Consider the following 25,137-nt stretch of genomic DNA (forward strand, 5'->3'; position numbering starts at 1 on the left):
GCAGTCACGTGCGCTGGTACCGAAACTGCCATTTTCTACCGGGTTCCAGCGCGTGATCATACTCTGCGATCCGCTTGTGTGCCTCAGTATTCGTGTAGCACTGAATTAAACGGCCAGTCATGTGTTCTTGTGCACAGCGCGCAACGCCGCCAGCGAAAGTGCGGGGCGCCGAAAAAAATTGAAGGTGGGGCCCATGACGCGTGTAACGCGATCTTCGAGGTCCGGTATGGGAGAACGCAGGGAAGGAATTTCGCTGTCGGAGGCTAGAAGGGGGCGAGTGGAGTGTCTCGCTATGCAGTGGAGCTCGCCTTGTGAAATCGGGTTCGCAGCCCTGAAATATCTATATCTCGGCCTAGTGAGGGGCCCTCTAGAGTGTAGAAAGGGCCCGGGAATGGGGGAATGCTTGAAGGTCAGATGTTTTCGTAATATGTACGGTATTGTTAGGGACTAGTCGGATATTAGAGACTTTTAGCGTGTCCGCTATTCCGGCAAACGGAGACGGTTTGGGCGGATTAACGGATGGTCGGGGGCGATAACGTGAGCGGCCGGAGCATTGCAGCCGCCTGATGTTGTAGAGCTCAATTAGGCAAACACAGAGCTAACATTGTAGTAACCTACCTTATTGTTTCGCTGCACACTTCTGCAGCTGCGTAACTGTGTTCATAATTACGCCGCTTTTGAAAACTTACACCTCAGCTAAGAATATAGTAATTGGCTCTGTGTTTAGGTGGTTGAGCTTTGCGCCACCAATCTGGCCGCTCGTTTAGGCCCCCGCTCATCCGATAAACCCGCCCGCGCTTTCCGGAATACCGGACGCACTAAACTTCTCTATTAACGCGATAGCATGAAGGACCTCGTGTCGCAGAAAAGCCGGTGCCGTCGGCGGCGTTGGCTGTGAGCGAAAAATGCTGGAAGGCAATTTATAAATAAAAACAACTTGCAAGTTCGGATGGGTGGGAACCGAACCAGGGTCTCCGGAGCGTGAGACGCTACCACTAAGCCACGAGTTCGATGGTTCAAAGCGAGGCAAAAGCGCCTCTAGTGAATGCGGTGTTGCCTTGGAAACATGCTAGAGAAAGTTATACTGCGGTGTACATCGGTAATTATGAGCATGTCAATTACAGAAGTCGCAGTTAAACAAGTAGCGAAGTACATTTCCACTACATTTTTGCGCGTGGCGCACACGCATAGCCATCTTGCAGCAAACACTCCCTTCTCGCAATGTACGGCGCTGCCCCCGACAGGTGGCGCGCCACTCACCCGCTTCTCCCCTTCGTCTCAAGAGCATGCCGAGCGAATGAGTGGGCCGTGCGAACGTGGTGCGATAACGCTATCGCGTTCCACTGTTGAAGGCGAAGCTTAAGCGTCCTCCAATTCCTTTTCTACGCCATGTATATAAAAGTGAACTACTTGCTTGTAGTGCCACATTCACCCCTTTCGCCTCTACACGCAAGGTGTTAACTCCGAAATGACACACGCTTGCAATTTTCAGCCGATGCCGTTCGGTGGAGCTTCGTACGGGTACTGCTGCTTACCTTGTACCACGTTGGATGAATGTACCGAAAACCCGGAAGGGGGTTTATCGTGTAAAATAAACATTTCCTCATTTCACAAGTACTCCTGCGTCTTTGAAATTGCACGTGGCACATATTCGATGGGATTGTAAAGATCGTTCCCAACAATTTTCAATAAAACGATTCCGCACTAAGACCGCGCGCGGTTGACCATAAAAAAGATGCCGCGCCGATAGCGCAGCCAGCGTAACCGTTCCCGTTATCGTTCGAAATGCATGCGCCCAAAACGCGAAACCACATGTGGTTCAGGTATTTATGCCCACCCTGGGGGCATTAAACCACAGAAGGGTGTGGCCTTCTGTGCTACCAGGACACGCTCTTCAGTGCATATATGCATTGCTTTGGTAAAAGGATCCCGTTGATAAAAAACTTCCGAGGTGCAAGTAGTTTGAAACTGAGCTTATGACTCGTCTTTAGAAATAAGCTTCCGCTGAACCTTGGGTGAACGACCATCAGCAGCACCACTACTTCCCCTTTTTTTCCTAAAAGGCGATATCTCGTGTCCCGCCATAAGCAATTCATATCGAGCTGCATGTTCGAAAGCACAAACTTGAGCTTCAAAATGAGCTTCGAGACGAAGCTTTCGCTCGGAACAACGCACCTATTCAAATGCATCTAACACGTCGAAATGTTTTTACGGTGTAACTGCTGGACCAACTTCAATGACATCTGCTCCACGCGAAAGTTACATGCCGACGACTCGAAGCACAATATTGATTTAAGGCCCGACTTCTCAATTTAGTGGTTTAGCAGTGTACGTACTCAACGCTCTTCAGAACAAGGACATCGTACTTCATTGTAGTAAACTCGGTGGCTCGGCTTTTCACAACACTGCAATATTCGAGAATTTCTAAATTAATAAGGATTTCCTTCTCAAGTCATCCATTTAAAACATTGCCTTTTATATGCAACCTCATCAAAACAGGTGCACGGTTTGCCGCAAAAACACGATTTTCCTGTTCCAGTGAATTTAGATAGCTGCCGAGTTAAGGGTTCTTGTCTGAAAGTGTCTACGCCATTTGATCTGTATTTATGCGGCAGAAAGGTGGCTTGCCAGCGAAGAAAATGTAGGGCGAACTTTGGTTTTCGAATTTCGCGCCGGAACCACAGCGCCTGCACACATGGCGTCACAGATCCCGACGCTCCTCTGCACTGCGGTTTTGAAGTTCTCGAAGCTCGCAAGCTTGAAGTCCACGGTCCCTTCAGAATGCAGTCATTTGTTTACCCGCAAGCTATCGGGAGTCCGAGGGTACTGCTCTGGGCATCGTCAAATTCCGCCATGGAGATTAATTTTGTAATGGCGGCATTTTGAGCCACTAATCAGAGGCCATGGCGGCCCTCTGGTCCAATCGGATGCGACAATATGGCGGAATTCGACAATGTTCAGAATAGCACATTTCATTGATTGATTCATTGATATTGATTCTACCTGTATCAAGCCACAACGTGACAGCCGAAAGACTGGCGGCACCATACTTGCCTTGTTGCAGACAGCCGGGAACTCGGCCGCCATAAGAGCGGAACAAGCAGCACTCGGAGTCCTCAAGTGGCAATGAGGCTGGCATACGACGTTAGACTACTTGTTGCCATTACTACGAAAGCTATAGCAGCACTCGCGAACTCGCGACACGCTATCAGCGCTGCGGGTCCTAGATGACCTCACCTTGACCGCCGCAAACGCACGGGACTAACCGATCCAAACGGTGCTGAACTTCGGCGACAGCTGATGTCTGAAGTAACAATTCCAAAAAATTCTGTTCAAAATATTAACGAGATGTTTTAGGCAAACAGTAGCTGGCCTTATGTGGACATGTGACGTCCAGTCACTACGGCCGCTACTACTTGATGTCCCTTACCTATGTGCGTGTGGGGAGAGGGGTGAGGAGCCCGCACTGTTTATTGCCCGAGCGATTGTCGAAGCGCGCAGGCGAGGTCTGTCCCGCCGCGTCGCAAGGTGCAAACATGAACCACGCAATTTGTTGCAAAGAACGGGCGCTTTATTGCGGGTTCAAACATCGCAAGCTCACAGCGCCGAAGTCTGGCACACACCGGCATTGGGATCAAGACAGCCGCCAGTGTGAGCCACTTCCCAGAGAAGCAGCTCCCGCAGCCAGTGAAGCGAGCATCATCCGAGGTCTCGATGGCTGCTTTCATCCAATTGACCGCTCGTCTTCCACTGGGTCGGCAACCGTACCTAGGTCGTACCCGAGCTCTGCTGACACAGTCGACGATCCATTTAACTTTCACGAAATCGCTACCGGAATCTGAATGCGGAGCAAGGCAAGAGGCCACAAGCATAGCCTCCGATATCGTGTTTAGAGGTTACGTACTTTAAAAAAAAATCGGCAGATGTGCGCCTATCCGAGCAACTGATGAATCGAGCCTAGCGAAGTTTTATAAACGAGTTATCACAACCTCTGAAGTACTGCACTCGCGGACAACTTTCCCGACTATAAAGGCTACGCAAACTAAGCGCGCCTATTCCACCGCTGCTGGAATTTCCGCAGTTTTGTTCACGTTTTCTCACGTAGGAAATAGAAATATTTATACAGCACCTAATTTGAAACGATACGCAACATTCACCAGTCAGCTATTATTTTATGGCATTTTTACTTGATCTTTCGAGTTTTCGCACATCCGAGACCATCGCACGTTTTGCAGATTCATCAAACGCAAAATGTCGCCAGTGTCTTGTGCCGATTGTTTGTCGCTTGCTGTCCCTTCAATCAACTCCCTTGAGACGCTGTTGACCAACTTCAGCAACAAGAGACTGTTGAAGCGCACCACCAAAAAAAAATGTTTGCAGCGTCTGCGCGGAAAGCAAGCGAACCTATCTGAAAATCGCAACCTTCAGCGTATAGAAACGAGTGAGCGAGCCGACTGCCGAGCCGGCTCTACCGACGCCATACGGCTGCTTCAGAGCTCCAAGGCAGGCTGCGATGCTTGCTGTTCAGAACTTGATGCGTATAGGATCTGAATAAATTGATTCGCACAGAGTTCATAGTATCTGCCTTCACTAAAGAGGTTCTGGGAGGTTAGTGAAACCGGTGCCGAGCGCGCCCGGACTACATTGCGTGCGAATGTAGTCATGTGCAAAAGAATCAACCCCGTAGCTACTTCTTCATAGCCAAGAAGTGTCCGCGAGTTTTAAGTGTCTTATTCGCCGGCCGTCAGCGCTCATTCATCGCCGACGCCCTCCTCTCACGGATGCTTCCGGGCTCGCGCGCAGGCTGCGTGGGTGGTCGCTCTTCACCACCGCACTAACTGCTAGTTGACCTCCAAGGTGAAGCCGGAAAAAACGCGACGTGATAAACACATTACATAGTGGCTAAAAAAAACGCGCATAGGTGTATATTTGTGTGAAGTGTACACCAGGCAATTCTTAAGCTATATCATCTACCTGTGCGAAGGGAACACAAGACTTTTATGCCAGTCATTCATAATCACGTTTCAAGGCGAAAATTGGGAACAAGAACGCAGGCTGCATTGCTTATCGATACCTAAAATGCCCTCTGTACTAAAGCCTGCCAAACCCCCTTCAACAGCATCGCTCTAATACTAGTCACATTGGTGCTAGTGTGCTCATGGGCACGGTGGTTCGGCTGGCGTGGGAATGATGGGGAGTGCAGGGATTTGCCCAACCTTCGTCCTTCTGGCTCCAAACTGCTTTGCAAATTGATCCTTTTCAACAGAATATTGCGTATGAATGCAACAATTCATTCCAATACTTGTCTTACTGCCTTAAACATTTAGAAAAAATAGAACTGCTTCATAATTTAGGCCAATAAAGCAGTAAACAGACAAGAACGTCTGAAGCCACAAGCACAACGATCAGACAAATCTACATATTAACCATCACTTCCAATGCACCTTAACGATGCTGGCGTAAGAGTTCTCTTTAAAAACTTCAGTAGGAAACTTTGCAGCCACCATGTACGGTACCCAAGCCTCAAGCTAACGCCAGTGATCTAGTCTTGAAGGTACAGTTACATCATGTGCATCGTAATGTATGAAGCTGTTGAGATCTAGCATGCCCGTTTATGAGACTTCATCAGATGTGAATATGCATATACAGCCAAGGTTTCTTCAAACAGGAAGAAACCTTGGCACATTCTCAAGGGCATTATTTCTGGTAGCCAATGTGCAATTCCATGCTCTGCATCAGCATTAAAAATCTATCTTGCAACACGATGTAAATTCATGTAGTAAAAAGTACTGTAACAATGTATTAAATGGCAGACAATGAACACATCTAAGATTGAGACAATTAAACATGCTTTATGATCGTACTAGTCTACTTTTCTTGACTTCTCTGGTGCCGCATTTGCCACTGTATCATCTACACAAAATTCTGAATTTTTTCTAAAAGCAATTTTCAGCACCTAATATGCACCTAATATTACCTTTTGCAGCAAATAAGAGGGCGAAAAGTGGCCAAGCTTCCACCGCACGTCGCTTCAAGTACTAAATCGCTTAACAGTCAAGGCCATACTGTGCAATTCATGGTCAAGGGTCCAAATGTAAAACTCCTACCCGACGACAGACAACCGTTTCATGCTACGATGAGCAAGCAAGCCACATAGTGATTTTTCTATAAACGTAACAAAAATGCAAACTGCACATATAATTGTTTTTCTTAATTTCGTGTTGCTTTGCACAGTAGAGCTAGAGAACACCTTATAGCCCAAAACTGTTACTGCACCTTGAACTTTGCAAACACTGCATGACTGCAAATTTATGCTCAGCCTGCACGAGACAACCCTACCGCTTTACGCAAAGTGTTCAATAGTTTGAAGGCACCACTCCCTCCAAAGTCACACGTGTGCATCGCAGTCATGTTGCTTCAAGCAAATTGGGCACGGTACTCTACTAGACTACATACAATAAGTCGGCAGCCATGCTGGAATTGATCCGTAAACCACATTAATGAAACACTAAATAAGCCCGATGAACTGATCTGTCACAAGTGTGCACTTTGGTGTGGAAACCACTTTTAGGAAATACTCAAAAACATTTTATTTGAAAAACTTTTGCACCTGAACTGTGGGTCCAGAGATGTCAAGATGGCACGATTCAGTTTACATTATTCTTTGGTGTCTGCCCTGTTTATATATTCAAGACATACAATGCTACCAGCTGGTCTTTGGCATTAGAAAGCAAGGTAGCTTTTTCGCAGCATACGATTCGCAACCAATATACTGATGTCACGGAGGCTCCCACAGAAATTTCATGACACTGCAATGACTTCGCACACACAAAATGCACACAGTTGCTGCGATCAAGCCTGCACTTGTAGACAAAACCAGGCCAATTCAATAAGATGCATTGTGGTTGTGAAGTCATTGACTATGTTGCATTACTTGTGTATATTTCTAGGATCGTACCGATGCCTCCACCTGTTTGAAGCACCCAAGCAAAATGCCGCAGTGCAAACGAAGTGCAATGACAAAGCAGCTGCAAGCTTAGCCAATTACACAACTTGAGCCCATGTAGCTGTCACGAACTCAAGCAGAACGAGTCCTAGCACTTACTTTTACCACCCAATGCTCTGGACATGTGTATAGACATCCCTCGTAGCTTGTGTCTTTTGGGCATCATAGGCAGACCAACATACATCTGATGACGTCTCATAGCTGCTTCAGACAACCCTAACAATGCTTGCATGTCACCAACAGGTTCATCCTAGCAACCAGCAACAAACTCCCCATGCCTAAAGAGGAGCGTCACATAGGCCCAGTACAGTCCTTACACAATGCATGATCTGCACCGTTACCATAACAGAAAGGCTAACAGTGGGTATTTGCCTTTACAAGTAATCCTGCAGAACTTAACAAGCTACAGTGCATACACCAAGCACCTTCAAATTGCCGCTCAATTGCTTGAATGCATTGTTCCAGTTTTGTACCCAAATGATAGAAAATATAAAATTTTATGCACCTTCTCTTGCAATTAAACAAGCCAAATAGCCACCCCAGAAATTTTCAGCATTAACTTAAATGATGAAATAAATACCTTGTTGGCTGCTGCAAGCTAAATACGCGAGCCCCAGCACATAAAACCCTGGCCACGTGCTCAATGGCCACACAAAGCCCGTCAACAAAGTGGCTCTCATGTCATGACAGCCCTGTTAGCGCCTGCAACACATGTGCGCACAGTGTTCTTCCTTGCTGCGTCGAAAGATTGCGTGCCACGTCGAGATGAACCGCTGGCCGTGCCTCAAATTTTACTTACCACGCGCTTGTGCTGTGAAAGCCTGGCTTTGCTGGGGTTGGCCCAAACGAGGACCCGGATGGTCCATTGGGCCGAGTAGCGAGTGCCCTTTTCTTCCTATTTTCCAAGCTTCATGCTGCAAACTAATTGCAAAGCTTAGCACAGCGGGCCTGTACCTCAACTAATGGACCAACTGACAATGGAGAACCCCATTTCACCTGCAAATAGGCTAAAGACCCCAAACAAGACAAAAGCTTAGGAACTTGCTTCAATCTGCTCCATTACTGCTCTAAAGGACCTACCCTAACATCTGTCTACGCTTCCATCTGCTGAAAAGAATCCATAAGCACCAAGCGTCTTGCACTAGTATGTGACCTACACAAATCGGGCCTCGCGGCACTTGCACTGCTACCGCTCAGAGCCTCTTCAACCTAAGTCAAAGCTTCACTAATGGATGGGGTTTAACACTTAACATTCCAGGGCAGTACAACCTGGCATTGCCACAGTGTAGTGCCCCAGGTTAGTTTTCAGGACCTTGGTCTCATTAATCTGAACCCAGAGCATTACACACAGGTATTTTTGCATTTGTAGGAATCTCCTTGCCCCATTGAGTACACAATCCCCCAATGTGTTATGCAAACAGTAATCATGCTGCCGCTGACACACGTCAAGATGGCCAAGACAAAACAGGTCGAGACAGCCCAAGTAGGTCCATTAAAAGACACTCGGCCAAAATCCCCAGTACCTCTGTACAAAAGGATCAAGATATGCTACTATTATAGTTTAGCAAAAACCTACATCAAGGAACCCTCACAGAAGGATGTGATCAAATGGCTGATAGATGTTTCCACTTAAGAAACAAATCTATGCACCAACATTTGGCATCGTCTTAAGTGTTTTAGATACAAAAGTACATGGCATAGTGTCATGCCACCATAGAGCAGTCTTACTGCTACAAAGTTTTCTTAAAAACAAAAGTAACATGTGGAACTCAGATTTAACAATTTAAGGTCAAACTACAAGCTATCATCGAACGGAGCCGCCTACAAATGAAACTCAGATTTTACGATTTAAGGCCACAATCCAAGGTATCATTGAACAACGGAGCCGCCTAGAAATAATGATTCTGTTAAACCTTACTTAGCTTTACTTCAAGTAGCCGAAATCTGGCATGTCAAATGAAAGTCGAGAACAGATGCAGGGTTTGGAAAGTCATCGAAAACCCCAGTTGCAGTGACATTCTGCAACCTGCTATGTTAGCAGAATCGCAAAGCGGTCATAGGAACATTCAAAGCCAGCAGGCAATAATCTGTCGGAGTGAAGTGATTAGCCAAACTAGGGACAACAGCTGCATAAAACATGCCGCTATCAGCCGACGGAAAACTAGCGATAGCACGAAAACTGGCTAGCAGAAAGTGCCCTTGCAGCGAAAGCACTGCGCACCAACAGTTCTACTAGCAAAAAGAGGACATGAGACTTCATAGCCAATGAGCTGCTCAAGCACCACTCTTTAAAGAACATATCAATTAAGTGTAAAATTTTTGCATCCCGATGATCTACACTTGTACTACTTGCCCTGAACCAAGCATTTTGGTCCCAGCTTAAGTGCAGCGAGAACCCAAGCCTTCCAAAGATTGCTGCAAGTATGTCCAGCTGACCCAACTGGCGCACTGTTCATGCCAGCACAGGCATGCAATGTATAGCTACCTAATTATGCAGCAATTCAGCCTATCCTTCTGCGTGGAGATCTGATACACACATTTAGTGCTACAGAGCTCAAATATAAAGCTAGCACATCGTAAAGAACAAATTCACAGCCGCACCCTACACACCAGCTTACCAGACCTTAGGAGCAGCACGAGATGTTCTGTCCAGCATCACCACTGACTGACTCACATATAGTGCCACGAAGGCTTCACAGCGACTACCTCTCAACTGCACTACTGTTCACTACAACTCCTTCCATACACATGGGCTGATGCACCGGAACTTCATTAGTGGGCACCTGCTTAGTGTTTTTTCAGATGCTTATGCGTATGCCGAACCTTCGGGTATATCGCCCCAATTACAAATGTATGCTGCGTTGCCATGAAGACATGTTCCAAATTACGGAGCCTGACATATATGTGATCCATCCATCCATCACACAGTTCATGCTTGTAGCGAGTTACCCCACACTTCACGCGGCACCAGCTCATCATTCGCTATGCGAGTTTTTAGTACCTTGTACAAAAATGTAAGTGTGCCTCATGGTTGTGCAGTTGGTTGCCCGCAAGATCTGCAGCATTCCACAAGTGTATGACGTGCATCTAGCAAAAAACAAAAGTGGTGGGGGGTCATCTGCAGATAGCCTTGAGTAGACAGTTGTATACTTTTCTGAAGAAGGTATCCACCTCACTACGGAGAAAAGCTATGGCAACTTGGAAAGCAGCCATCAGTGCCAAGAGCAACATTTGGGCTTTGTGGGTAAAGGGTACATGATGCAAGCATAATGCAAAACACCTCTACAAAATGTTCAGGGTGGCTAGCGTTTAAAACTACGTACCACAATGACAGTGCCTGCACAGTCACAGGGCAAGGAAACTGACAAGGCTTACTATTTAAAGCAGCAACAGAATCGCAACAAAAGTTTTGTGACAATGCATATCTGTAAAGTCTTGCTTCCACCCCCATACAGCTATAATTGATGCATACTACTAGCAGCCCTTCCTCCCCTCCATGTGGGCACCAATGAGGTTCCAGTGCAAAAGCTGCAAGTGCCTCCTGGGCACAGTTCTGCCAATAAGAAGCCCCAACACCACAGGCACGCGAGACGGGAAACCTGGGCGGTAGAAGGCAGCGAAAGCAACGGTACCGCTTACCAACGGGGGGGGCCGGGTCGCTTCTGCGTTGGCCCCACGCTGTTGAGACCATTTCTGTGTGTGTGATGGGAGGAATAGAGGGGGAAGGAGGGAGGGGGTGATGGCACCAGGCGGGAAGCTCACCGTGCGGGAGGGCAGCAAGGACCTCTTGCCGGCCCGCCCAACCCGCCTCGCCTTCAGGCTTCGCTCTTCTACGCCCGCAACCACCGGTTTCTTTCTTGCCCTTCGCAAACTTCAAACTTCACAGAGACACACCAATGCGCTTCGTTTTCCTTCTTCCAAGCCCTTGGTGGGGGTTGCAAAGAGAACAACAGGGAACACCAGTTAACAACACACCCACCTGGAGGAAAAACTTTGCGCGCGTGTACACACACACACACACACGAAAACACGGGCACACACACAGTTTATTCTCTCTCAAAAGGGGGAAGCTGCGTGTGATGTGGGCAGCCGACGAACCTTTATTCAAATGGACAGCAGCCTCAGGGTGATCACTGCTAATGTATGAAATGATTGACAGAGTGGGGGGAGCGGGGGTAAAAGGAGCAAGGGCGTACAGACAGAGGTGTGTGCGCTCGCTCAGTAGTATCCGTACCTCCGGGGGGAGTACGACCGAGACCGAGAGCGAGAGTAGCGCCGCCCCCGGCTGTAGTAGGGGGATGGCGAACGGTCCCTGTAGCCACCACGATAGCCACCGCCACCACCGCCGTAGCCGCCTCCACCGCCACTGCCGCCGCCGCCTCCACCACTGCGAGCACATAACACACATTTAAGTTAGCCACATACAATTTCAGCATTTTAACGGCAAAACTGAAGGAATAAACATTCTAACGCTGCACCGCATGCTCAAAAAAATTTTGACCACAAAGGGCTCTTTAGTGCGTACCTAATAAGTAGATTCAATTTCACACTGTTTAGTTCAGAAGCTGATCCAACGCCCTTATGATTACATTCACAGAAGTGCGCAAGTCATTTCGGTGCAGCCCATGCTTCCCTTCCAGTCTAACACTGAAAGACTTTCGCGGCAAGTGAAAGAATGTGTGAATTTCAGAAGCCACGAGGAAGGTCACTAGCTTTCCAAGCACACCTCCATGGGCAGTACAACAGCAGCTAATTTTGCGCAGCTATCCGTGCAGCACCACTGGCATTATGAGTATATGGACTAACAGCTTCACAAATGTTCCTATCAATATCCATGCAGCCTGAGCGAACGTTTAGCAGCAAGACGTGTTACTGCCACGAAGCCACAGTGGATTGCCAATAATAGGTCATGATGACATAACTACCTTTTGAACTTCATAGTTCCTTAGCTCAAGCAACACAGAAAACCTAACTTCACAACTCTTGGCACCCTCAGAATCACATGCAGCTAAGTAATATAATGCTCAGCAATAAAGGTCAGGCCTTCGCAAAATAATTGATGGCCCAAAATCTTGCACCACAGACCTACCCGTATCCTTTGCTCTTGTATCCAGAATCCCCTGATCCCTCGCTGACAGCAAAAGGTACATGGAAGAAAGCATCACAAGCTCACAAAGAAAACAAATGACAACTCTGCTCTCAGTTTTGAAGTGACACGTGATCCGAACTGGGCGCCATTGTCAAAGACCTATGACACCCGATTTCATTCTTGAGATTGATGGCAAGGATAAATTAGGCAGCTCATTGCACGAAGGTGCCACGAACAAAAATGATACTGAAGAAGTTATTTCACTCAGGTCATGTCGTAACTGCCATTGGAACTACAGTGGAACCTCGTTGCTATGACCCCTTCACGGTAAATGGAAAATATGTATCATTTGAAAATTGCACTATCAGTGGTAGTCCAGCCAGTTTAGGAGCAGGAAAAATGTTCTGGAGCAGTTTAGGACCAGCCACACCAGCATTTTGGAGCAGTTGCAGCGTAAAAAAAATTTCTGATCTTTTGGTGGAACATTTGGAATAGTACAGCAGTAATTTGAGCTATTTGGCAACCCTTGTTATCACTGTGCAAAAAGTAAGTGCTGCTCAAGAGTGAAGCAAGACAGAAAGTCAACGGCGGCCGATTAAGCTTGCCTTCCCACGGATCTTCAGTCGAACCCACTGATAATATTCAAGTGGCACAAACATTTTACTGTTATAACCAGGCTGCATGAAAATGTCAAAATAGGGGCCTGGCAGAGCCGGGAGGCCAGTGCCTCTCCCCACCACCTTCCTCCATCCGACTGCTGATTACGCTGACTGTTTAACTGTGCGCTCCGATCGCGTGTATCAAGCCACGGATGTTGTCGTTAAAGAATGGCACTGCTATAACAACTACAAAGAGGGGCCTTTTCAAAAATGCGAGAAGGTTGCCGCAGCAGATTGTCAGCTTGAGAAATCCAGAAGAAACACCGAGGCAGGATCGCCACAAGCATCTCGTCACTTCTCACTTGCTTGCACGAGAAAACCCTGTCCATCATCAACTTTGCATGCTTTACACGAAGCTTAGACATCCTTCTACAAGGCATCCAAGTGATCCACGTGGTGCAGAAGGTTCCTCACGAAAACGAAGCCCCAAAGGGACTGAATCACTGCCCAGCCACCTGTGAGGACAGCGTTGAGGTGCCCAACTGTGTCATTGTTACCATCGTCGCTATCCGATGCAAGCACGTTCGCGACGATCGTCTCACTGGTTAGAAGCACGTCACTTCCAAATCTGTAGCCGTACGCTTTCTTTTCACCGGCTATGCCGTGCATTGCCAATGATCAGCGGGCGGATCAGCCATCTCCCATTGCGGCAGAGTCAAACAAGGCTGAGAAACCAGGCGGCCAGGAACGATTTCGATGCAACCAACACAGACAAACGCTCACTCAGCTGTTTGCCGAACTGCGCTGAATGAGGAGTCAGCAAGCAACATCCGAGCAGTGCAGTTTGTGTGGTCCATTTGTGTTTCGGAGGGTGGAGCTATGGGCACAGCCCAGTAATGTTCACAAGGATGGAAGGCAACAGGAGAGAGGCGCGCGGAGAAGGCTGGAAAACGAGTACGTGGAAGTGGGCCATCATGCAGCGACTCAAATTTCGCGTTTTCGTTTGTTCTTTTCAAGGAGTTTACGTTTCACTACCTATCGGCTCGGACACACAGCAGCAAGACTGTTATAACTGATAATGCGGCACATTGCAGCAAGTGGGTTATTTTACCATGGAAAACCTACAAAAGTTGAGGGTGCAGCAGCTTTATAACCATTATATTGTTAAAGCCGGTTATCATTATTAAGCGGTTCCAACTGCATACCATGCATGGCATGCTACAAACAATTTTATTTGGGTAGGCAAGGAACTTATTCTTGCAAACAATTAAAATTTCATACGCTAACAAAAACAAAGATATGCAACTGGGCGCACGACAAATGTGAAGTACAAATGAGCTGCAACAATTTGCACCGTCAGGCACATGACAAAAAGTGATGGTAAATGTATTTTGTGCATCCCAAACGACAGATGTGCTTTGATATGCTTTAATGCACTGGACAAAATGTGTATTACGGCCAATAACAATGCAAGAAAGAATTATGGGGTTTTACGAGGCGAAACCATGATCCGATTATGAGGCTATATAGTGGGGGACTCTGGAAATTTGGACCACCTGGGGTTCTTTAATTGCACCTAAATCTAACCAAGTACATGGGTGTATTCAGATTTTACCTCCACGCTTCTATGAACTGCGCCGGTTTTTCAAACACTCCTGCTCATGTGGATGCCTTTGCGGCACCAACACATACCCCCTATATAATAGCCAATGTATAAGAACAACTGAAATTTCACACGCTGAAACCCACTGTCATCCATACTTTGACCATTTCTCGATGTGACAACAGGCCCAAAATAGCATTATTCGAAGCTGTACCACCACCGCCATCTTTATTACCTTGCAGCTTCGAACAAGCACTCTCGCACGCCAATTAGCAGCCGTAGCTACCACAGCAGCAATGCTAGGCCTAGCAGTTTCAACTGTCGCTACTAAGCTTCCTGCTATTCAGTGCAGTTTTTCATTGAAAGAATTAGCCACTGTCAGCAATGGCGCTGACTTCACCTTTGTCATCCTCGCCAATGGCTTCGAGGCACAGAAAGCATGGCAAGGGTCATGCATTGCACAATGCCCAGTTCCAAAAGCCAGCTTCGCCGCAGTCAAGCATAAGCTATGCATTGCAGCAAAACACACAAGTGGGAAGGAGACAGTGTCATGGCAGCCAGTATGTGTCCCATTGTGTAGTGTACATTTAGCGTTGACTAAAAATAGAAATTTGACATCTTTTTTTCAGATCACATGCTGCGTTACATAACACTACAATGCTTATTTTTCTTGTCAGACACGCAACCATAGTTGTAAGTCTAGTTCTAGCAGCGGCACTGTGTGCAGAAAAATCTGACAGCATGCGGATGTCGAGTGGACTCACTAGGATGGCTTGCCCATGTAGATGCCTGGTGTTGGCGTGTGTGCCCGTTGAGTGATGGAGTAGTCAACTCGGATCTTGCGCCCATCTATCTCCAGGCCATTGCAGCGGTCCTTGGCCTGCAGTACAGTACATGCACATATCGGTAAGACTTTATACACATTGCTTTAAATCTAAAGAAAGCATCGACTGCTGCATACAGCTCCTAAACAATGCTTGTAACAAGAAGTTGGTCAACATTAATGGGTGCTGCTGAACTGTAACAAAAGCACCCAACAAGAGACAAAAAGCTAGACCAAACTATGGCCACTACTGAGCCCTTTATATGTGTTCAGTAGTTGAGGGGAGACACGGGTCTTCTGGCCCAAAAAATCTTTAAAAAATCGACTTTTTGTAACAATTTTTTTCGCAATCTAGATGCCCTAGAGAAGCTACTGCTGCAATGATAACGCGTTCTGACGAGTACTTATTTTTTTACTGCACTCTAAAGTAAGCTTCATCACCACTTTTGCTGGCAAACGACCCTCGAAAAAGAGGCAAATTCAATGCCTTCGTCTACGCCAACTATTACCCGCAGCACGGCCATCTTGGAATCATTCGAAAGCTGGATTCTTCAACATTCAGTTTTTAGTGGAAAAGGGGCACAAAGTCTGGCTACTATGAAGGTACACGCTTTCGAAAAAAGGGGACTACTCGCACGGCATTGGCGTCTTTGTACCACATGGGGTAAATCCTGGTCTCCGATTGGTCGACCAGGAGTTTCGTTTCTCCGATGCGAGACGGCATGTTAGACGTGGTTTGCACGCAGTCTAGTGCGCCGTAGCAACGCGACAACGGCTGGCGGTCGACGGAAGTTCGCGACGCCTCATGCTTTCGGGAAAAAACGCAAGCAACGTTCTCCGATACCCAAGTGGCGTCGGATGAATCGGCAGTGTCAGCGACCAGGACAGCGACATGCGCCAGCAAGCGAACGGCAGCAACCGAAGCTACGGCCGCGCACGCGGTGCCTGTGGCCAGCAACGCGCGTCGACACGCTTCTCATTACAGAAGCCGAACAAGTGGCAATTGAACGTCGCGCGGAGGAGGAACGACAGAAGCTGTAGTCATTATCAGCTACCCGCCGAAAGCTGTCACTCATTGGAGATTCCCCGGAAGCGGTGGCGAGCGAGACCGCGTTTACGATTCTAAGCCTAGCAGCTCTAAATCCCTGCTTCGGTGCACGAAATGCGAATTCTGCAGTGGCCCTTTGAACGTGTTAAAGGGCAACTGGGAATATGAAGTGGCCGTGAAACTAGTGGTGAACTGTGCCATTTGCGATTTGCAACGACATAAGCACCAGATGGAGCGCGGGGAATACAGGCTCAAAAGCTGCATTTCTCCTATGACACGGGCTGTTGCCCACAGTATCTTTTGATGTAATAGTGCGATTTCAATTATTCTTGTTGCATTCAAAAGCTTATGAGTTTCTACACACAATAAAACTAATAAAATATGATATCCCTTATGCTAGAATTTCTTTAGGGGCAATACAACAGATAAGAATTTTGAGCTTCATAACCACCACATTAGATATGGCAATAACTTTTGTAACAATAGAGCTAAAATTACATTGATGGTCTAATTGTGATCTCTGATTGTTCTAGAATGTGTACATATAAATTTTTCTGCGATATTCAGTGGTAAAATTGTCGATAAGTTGGGCAAATTGATTTTCAGAAAGTATTAATTATCTCAAAAACTACAGTAAAACCTCGTTAAACCGTACCCGCTTAAACAGTAGTTTCGGTTTAAAAGTAGTAAAGTCTGGATATGTCTAGCAAATTTATTTATTTGTGCTTTTTTAGTATCGCTAGGTTGAGAGGCGAAAGTTTCTGATGATATTTAAGAGATATATTATATACAAACACTTTGTTAAAGAATTTGTGAAAAAGTAAATTCCTTATTCAAAGCAAATTTAATCCCAGTATTCAATAGTTTCAATGATTATTCTAATTCAACTACTGCTCTGATTAACTTTTCTAATATTAAGCTTGTGCAATAGCGTAGCTTCCGTAGTTATCTTTAGCAAGTCTAAGATCTATTTCTATCATCTTAGCTAAAACATATAAATTGGATAGTCGTCCCAGCAGCTGATAATCGCAAGTGGCTGATGTACCACCATCTCTTTGCGGAATATTGTTTGTAAAGCAAAAAATTGATTCTTTATATGAGTCATACCACCGGTCATGTTTTCATATTCGACATTATCAAATCCAGCGTCATACATTATCTGTTTTAGAATTCCCCGACTCAGCGGCCATTGAACATAATGTATTTTGTATCCGCATTAACCGTACCAGCTTATTGCGTACGCATCGGTTAAAACGTAGCGTTTCCACTTTTCGTCGCGCAAACATGGCGGTGCGTCGTCTCCATCGGGCGGCCCGGCAGAACAACAAGCCTCAGAGATCGGTACAACGGCCTCCAAGCGCCCTGTGCGTTTGCATGTGAAGCCGCATCAACATCAACATCATTTCGACGCCGCATGGACGCCACGCCAGAGAGCGCTGTGGCGTCGTGCAAGCAAGGACTCGCGTCATGTCAAAGCTAGGATAAAAAAGACGCCGGGTGCTCAGCATAGAAGAAATATTAGACATCGTCCGTGCTACCGAACGTGACACAAAGAAGTCGGCGCTGGCCTGCGACATGGATCTGCTGTTGACTACAGTGTGTAGCATTTGGAATGCGAAGTTGCTCGGCAGCGCTGCTGCGACCGCGAAGAGATGTCGGCTACGAGGTTTGACTTTTCACCATCGTTGCCGCTGTTGTTGCCGAAGTGTCAACTAGCGACAGTGATGAGGACGACACGGAAAGCGACAGCACGGGCTATTCAGGCCCGACAGTTGCACAAGCTGCGCGTTACGTCAGCCTCGTGAATGCGATCGTCGCAAGAACAGGGGCGCGATATTGAACTATTCCAAACAAAAAGTTTACCGAACTCCGGCACCCGGCAATGAAAAAGGCGCCACGGGACTTATGCAGCACTACTGCGCGCGTGCACAGAGAATACGTAACGCCAACGAGGAATCTGTCGTGCCGTGCGAGTGTTTGCCGAGAAGAGGGGGGCTGGCTGAGAAGCTGGCACGCAGCTTCAGTAAGTTTGAGGCCGCTGTCGTCGTGCTAGGCCGCCGCGACATCAAACGAAAATAACACTTACGTCCCGCGAAGTGAATAAATACTGCATGTTTTTTCCCCTTTCATCGCACTCTCTCTGAGTTCCGTTATCGACAGGTAAGTGGGCGATCTCATGCTATTTCGCTTAAACAGTACTACCGTTTAGTACGTACTTTTTCCGAGCTCCGGCCGACTACGGTTTAACGAGGTTTCACTGTACTTGAAGAAAAAATTGATTGCATATATGCTTCTAGCAGGCTAAAGTATACCTTCCCTGAAAATTTCATTTCTATATGACAATAACTTTTAAAAAAATATCAAACACCAGTGTCTCCCGTTAAGGGTGACGCTGCCTTCGAAAACCGAAAAATCGCAAAAAAGTCATTTTTTGAAAAATCATATTTCTGGGTTGTATGTCTCATAAACTGCCTGTTCTGTAATTGTCAGCACCTAATTCATCCGCAAAGTACAAAAAAAAACTACTTTTGAGGCCACCGTGGCCCACAAAACAAGCGCAAATGCCGAAATGAAGTCAAACTTTGCACACGCGTTATTCCTGGCCCATGCAGCCTACGCACGCCATCTTGGTGTCGTTTTGATCGTGAATTCTTTGTCTCCATTTTGCCGCCTTGCAAAATGGCACAGTCGGCGCGGTTGAGGCGCTATTGGCATTTTCTCGCGATGCAATGCGGAGCGCTGATTGGCCGGAGCAGCGCATTCAAATCCCGCAGGCTAAAGCGCGCCTGCCATTGGCCGCCGCGCGGGCGGCGGCAACTGCTCCCTTTGATGCCGCGCCCGCCGCGCCCGCCGCGCTCGCATCGTCGTTGCCCCTTGCTCCGACCGCCCCAACATGAGCTTGCGAGCTGCTCATCGCCTTGCGCTATCTTTTAGATTATTTTCTTAGCTTTTTTTTTTTCGCTAGTTCTTTGCTGCATGCGATGCTGGCAAAGCCCAAGACAGTGCAGATGTTCGGTGTGCAGGAGCGCGATATGCGTCTTGTACAATCATCGAACTTCCGATCTCCCGCAGCGAGTGCCAACTACGTAGATGCTTTTCAGTGGCGGAACTGTGCTGTCGGCTGTCGCCAGTCAAAAATCCAACACATTGAGTGTGCCTGGAGCCGCAAGAGTTGATTAAAAGCTCCACAAGAGCTTTCTAATATGAAACTGTTCAACTTTTCTAATATGAAACTGTTCAACTTTAAGGCCTGTTTTCTCAGAATGGATTTTTTCGCTAGTAGTGGTGCTGGGGAAGACGATATCTCAAGAACCGCTCTTCAGATTTGTATGCTTTTTTTTTTATTCTGTTCCTGAATGACTTCGCCAGGGGGTAACAGGCTTCTTTTTTTTTAAAGGTAGTGCAAGTAATTTAAAATAAGTAATTATTTTTGATAAATGTGGTCATTACTGGTTACATCAAATCCAATGTTGTCTTAGTTTTTTGGAGGGGAAAAATAAGAAAAGGGCTCTTTAGCCCCCTGGGATATCTATCAAGGGATCATCACAGTGAATTTCAGCTTCCTAGGATGTCCTGGCATTTCTACAGGCTCTTCCTCGGGCATATACATGAACCACCTAGTTAGACCTCAATACCTCGGGAACTAATAAACACATCTTCATGAAACTTTGCAGTTCCTCATAGTTCGGCGGTGGGAATGTATCCTGACAGTTTCATCCAGATATCTTAAAAAATAAGAGAAGTTCGGTCTCCAGGGTAGCCTCCCCCCTTAAGAAGGGGAGACATGAGCTGTAGGGTTAACTTGTGTTATTTTTTGATCAAATCTGATAAAACTGCATATGCTCAGTTTTTTGTGTGTGTGGTTATTTTAAATATCCAATTATATTTTTCATATACACAGCAGTTCCCAAAATAATTACCTTCCATTGTTTGTCGAAACAATTAGCATATATGTGCTAAAGGGAATGTTGTAAACAACATATAGATGGATACAATGCATAAGGATCAAACACTGGCCTCCGAGGTGAAAGACAAGCACGCTTTCCCGATGCCACAGTGGCTCCACTGTTTTGGTTGACTAAATGTGCGGCTTAGTATGTGCGTCGCTGGGCACGTGGTGGCACAGACTTAAGACGGACATGACGGTACAGACAGGAGGCGGCGCCACTTCATGAGTCGATAAAATGAGTATAAAATAAGTATTAATGTCTAATTGAATGTTGCTTAGTGGTTCTTTAAGTTATGAACACCTTGCAGGCAAGAGAGCGCATCTTTTATTTGGCAGAGGCACAGTTAGAACACAGGCAAGAGCTTGCACGGGCAAGGAACTTGCAGTAAAACATTTCACTAAGGCATACTACCAATTATTTAGACATTTAGGTTGTACCTGTAGAGTCCAAATGATAGGTTGGCTAATATCTTTATGACTTTAGGGAGTTTAATGCAACTTTCACCAGCTATACACATAATGGACTGTAATGAAGTATCAGACTTCTTTGACTAAGCGTTATAAGGATACAGTTCATTAAATGTCTCGTCTCAACAAGTGGCCGTTCAGTGAAGACTGCAATTACCCAAAGGCCTTTTTTCTCAAAGTATGCGCTGGTGGCTCAATCTTCAACCTCCTGACTGCTGTGTGCCATGTCAAAGCAATGGTCAACTTTCTGCAACCCTTCTGCAGTGTTTTCATACAACAAACAGCCTAACTGCAATGTCCACTATACAGGTCAGCTGTCAATAGTCATGCACTATGTACACAAGACACAACCTCACTCATTAGCGACTCACCGCTTTGGCGTCCTCCACAGTCTCAAAGTAGACGAAGGCAAAGCCTCGAGAGCGGCCAGACTGCACGAGAAAACAATAGGGCAAGACTGCAACTTGGCACTGCGCTTCTGACCAATGCAGTTTCCCTCAACAACAAAGGGGACGAGGGGATCACAAGTAACACTCTCTTGCTGCAGAGTGCCAAGTTAGGCGCACACATCGGAAATTAAAACAAAAGCACAATACGTTTTATATGAATATTTTCAGTATTATTTTGTGAAACACTGCAGGCTCCCCATTTGTGAAAAGCCTAGCGAGCACGTGCTTGAGGCTTCACATTTTCATGCTTTTAAAAATCTGCGCTATAGGTCAAGCCAGTGCCACTCCTTTATTTCAAGATTCTTACAAGCAATTTTGCACACATTAGAGCACCTGATCATGTATTGGGCTAGCGGTGAATAAATAATGCAACTTCAAGGACAAAACTTAAGATTAAGCTCACTTTTGTGAAACAAACAGGGTTTCAAATCCAGCTAACTTGTCAAGGCAAGCAGGCACGTAAAATGGCTTTGAGAATGCGGACCTCCAAAGTTTTGGAGGCAGTCTACGAACTGCCAGGACTATAACATTTCGCGTCTTTCTCAGCGGGTGCGTTTCTGGGCTTCTGCTGCTCAAATCGATGGGCTTTGGAAGCTTTCCTCACTCAATGCTTTCTGCCAGCAGCTCTCTGGAAGGCAAGAGCATCAGGGTGGAGGATGCCTAAGTAGCACACATTTGACTGCACACCTGCAAGTTGCCGAAATTGTACTCTGCAGCAGCCTCACGCACTGCTGTCACCACAGCAAAAAAGTAATGCGTGCAGGTCTTCCGATAACATTACCAGGATAACAGCGGAGGCCCCCAGTTGCATTTTCCATCTGCCACCTTAACACTGTGCCAGCTACATTGCGAGTTTGGAAACCACTGGTCGAGGTGGGGTGAGGGGGTGCAGTGCTTCGACTCTGCTTGCACTTGTGAGGGGCTTGTGCCCCATCTGACTCTGCCTTTCAACATTCGAACTAGGTGAAGGAGCCAGAAAGGCAAAACTAGAAAAGTCTTCTCAATAAGTTGATGTTATTTGATAATGAGTAACCATCACAGTCGGGAAAAAAAAAAGATGGACATCAAAACATAGAAGTTGTCAAACCCACTAACTAACAACATTGCCAGTTTTAAGAATACTCAGATGTAACACTAAGCAGCCCTCGAATTACAAACTTTTGAGTGTGTTCCACGCTAAACTAAAGATCGCTTCCTACAAATCATGCCACCTTATCGGCTGTAACAAATAACCCTGGATGCTCGGTGTCTAGAAATAAAGGGACACAAAATCCCGGACAAGAAATAAGGAAGAAAAGAAAACGCAAATGTGAGCTGGTGCCGCCCCCTACCTGTGCACGCTCACCTTTGCCACATTGCCAGCCTTGCACGCCCTCTCTATATCGTCCTTTTACCATCTCCAAAACACGAACTGTGTCAACACCCTTGCCCATTGGCGCTGTCGATTCATCTCTCGGACAGGTGGGAGGGAGGTGCAGCAAAGGTGCGCAGCTCACAAACGGGTACGGCAGCGGCTGTATTTCTTTTAATTTTCTGTCATTTTGCATTCCTTTTTTTTTTTCGATGCGCACTTTGTACGTTATGCAAGCAGATTGCCTGCTCAACCTGGCAGCGGCTGTATTTCTTTCAATTTTCTGTCATTTTGCATTCCTTTTTTTTTTTCGATGCGCACTTTGTACGTTATGCAAGCAGATTGCCTGCTCAACCTGCCTACATCTGTTGCTGAAGCAATGTCAAAACTTCCCCGTGGCCCCTTTTTTGACCGTACCCTCAAACGCGGCATCGAGGGCACAGACGCACCACTCACCTGGGCATCGTAGACCACCTGGACGTCCTCCAAAGGCCCATACTTTGAGAAGACCTCTTTGAGGTCCCGCTCCTGCGTGTACAAGCTGAGCCCAAACACACCGAGGCATCGGCTCGTGCTGGGGTTGTCCTGCAAAGCATAGGTTCAAAGAAATAACCCAATGAAGCCAACAGCCACTGACAATATTCATCGAAGGAAATGTGTTTTCATTCACATGTCGAATAGCAGGCACCATTAAAAACATCTTACAGCAGTTGAAAAGGAACCACACCATTTTAACTGCGTGGAATGTTTACTAGGGTCTCGCGAAGTGCCGTATCTTTCTGGGTATACATCGCCCACCGCGTATAAAATGCATCCCCAATTACAACAGCCCGCAAAGAAAAAGATCCAAAACAGCCTCCCATCGTAGATGCACGACTCGTCCATGTCCTATCTTCAGTCAGCAGTTTGATAAACCCCTCCCTTTTTGGCAATGTTATGTTGATAAATTGGATTACACGGCAGACATGATCACGGAAGAATCACGGAAGAATCAGTCGCACGAATGGGATCACTTCACAGCTAGCATTCACGAGACAATGGCCGCAGCAATGCTCCGTCCACATTGCCATCAAAGCGGATTGAGCAGCCCTCGTGTGGACAACTGTGACGAAGCAGACGCGACCGAGCCGAAAATCTCAGCAGTAATTCAGCTCTTCGCCGTATCGTGAAACACTTCGTAGGAACCTAGGGAGTGCCACAGGCATGGGTGACAGGTCTTGAAGCTTGAAATGCAAGTTTTCGCTGTATTTTTTTTTAGTTTTGTGTGTTTTTCTCAACTATAGTTTTAACATCTTAAGTTTTAGGATCGGGACTTTTTCTCTTCAACTTAATCAATTCTCTTCCATTTTTTTTGCCTGAATGCTGGTGAGGCAGTGTGTGCACAAAATCTACAATACAGTAAAAGCTTGTTATTCGAATTGTACAAAAATCGAACGAGTCACATAAAATTGCTCGGTAAAGGCGCATATAGTCCGACGAGACGTGAGCATGTGCGCACAGAAGCTGCATCACGTTGGCGTGAACGTCTATACTTCAAAGCACTGGCTTAACCAGAGGCAACTAACGCGGTCTGATGTCAAGATGGCTCTTGCTCCATTCGCGCATTCGTCACTACGACTGGCTAGGAGAAGAAAAAAGGTCACAGTTTTGCCCGAAAAGCGAAGCATCGATTGCAATAGCAAATCCATAGATAGCTATACAAAGTAAGGGTAGTAGTTTTAGCGGCTTTATAAACTGTCCCATGCGTACAGGTAAACATGAACACATCTCGCTGTATAAGCGCGGAAACTCTCTGAAAAACGCTGGAGTGAGGAATCGCAGTAGTTGCAGTGAGGGAATTGACCTTCATGCAGCTCTCGCTTAACGTGAACAAAAAGTAGAAAGCCCATTGCATACGACGCTACCGGCAGTAGGCACACTCTGCAAACATCGCAGATCACTTTGAAGACGAAGCCCACGTGGCGGCACACTTTGGCCACGTCGCAGGTCACTTTCCAAGATACGGGGCCCGCAAGGCCACGCCGTAAGCTGCAGCGGCCGGAAAAAAACAATCCCCTCCCTCCACCTTAACCCCGTGCCTCGGGCACACAACAGGAGAGGGTACGCATCCACCCTGCCTTCCTTGCTCGAGCATACGAGATTGAACTGGCTTCACTGGCACACACTCGCACGCTTTCTCTCGCACATACAGCGCACGGCAACGATTTTATCGCCCCTGACCTTTATACGGGACGTCCCGGGAGAGCAGCGACCTGCAACAGAGGTGTTGGCCATGCATGGCCAGGCGCAAACGCGTCTCTCTCCAGTCATGCTGATGGCACGAAGTCCAAATTAACGGTGGCGGCACGGATTTAAATGTGAATTACCGGGATGTGTTACATATTGCTTTCAATACATTGCTGGACAGGCCGCGGCAGCTACTTCAAGTTACCCGAAATTTCGAATTAACGAGTTGTGAATTAACTAGCTTTCACTGCATAATGTCTTAGCAAACCGCAATGCTTACCGCAATCAGCACACAAGATTGAATATGTCCGGAAAGTTTGTGTTCAGAGTCAACAACAAAAATTTTTTTCTGGACACCATGAATGCGTGACGGGAGGTTTTGCTTACAGACAGATATCAAGAGTTATAATATGACATGAATTTATAACAGTAATGGACAGCACAGAAGACGACTAGCTTTGGGACCGTGACTCTCGGGAGAGATCATCAAACCACCAGTGCACTGGAAGTGCCGAGGACAAGTGAA

At 46.7% G+C, this 25,137-nt stretch overlaps 1 protein-coding gene across 2 annotated transcripts in view; it reads right to left on the reverse strand.

The window, feature by feature from the left end:
- Nucleotides 1-11,034: 11,034 nt before the first annotated feature.
- Nucleotides 11,035-25,137, reverse strand: part of LOC139054867 (transformer-2 protein homolog alpha-like) — a 35,594-nt gene continuing 21,491 nt past the window's right edge. Inside the window, exons 6-10 of one of the 2 annotated variants that reach the window (XM_070532542.1) lie at nt 22,842-22,970; nt 20,957-21,016; nt 15,062-15,177; nt 12,096-12,137; nt 11,035-11,393 (exon numbers count right to left, since the gene is read on the reverse strand). In XM_070532542.1, coding sequence (XP_070388643.1) covers nt 11,225-11,393; nt 12,096-12,137; nt 15,062-15,177; nt 20,957-21,016; nt 22,842-22,970 — 516 coding nt within the window. In that variant the 3' untranslated portion in view covers nt 11,035-11,224. The remainder of the gene's footprint in view (nt 11,394-12,095; nt 12,138-15,061; nt 15,178-20,956; nt 21,017-22,841; nt 22,971-25,137) is intronic. The other variant, XM_070532543.1, reaches the window with a different exon arrangement.

This window comes from Dermacentor albipictus, chromosome 1, assembly GCF_038994185.2.
Source record: "Dermacentor albipictus isolate Rhodes 1998 colony chromosome 1, USDA_Dalb.pri_finalv2, whole genome shotgun sequence".
NCBI lineage: Eukaryota > Metazoa > Arthropoda > Arachnida > Ixodida > Ixodidae > Dermacentor > Dermacentor albipictus.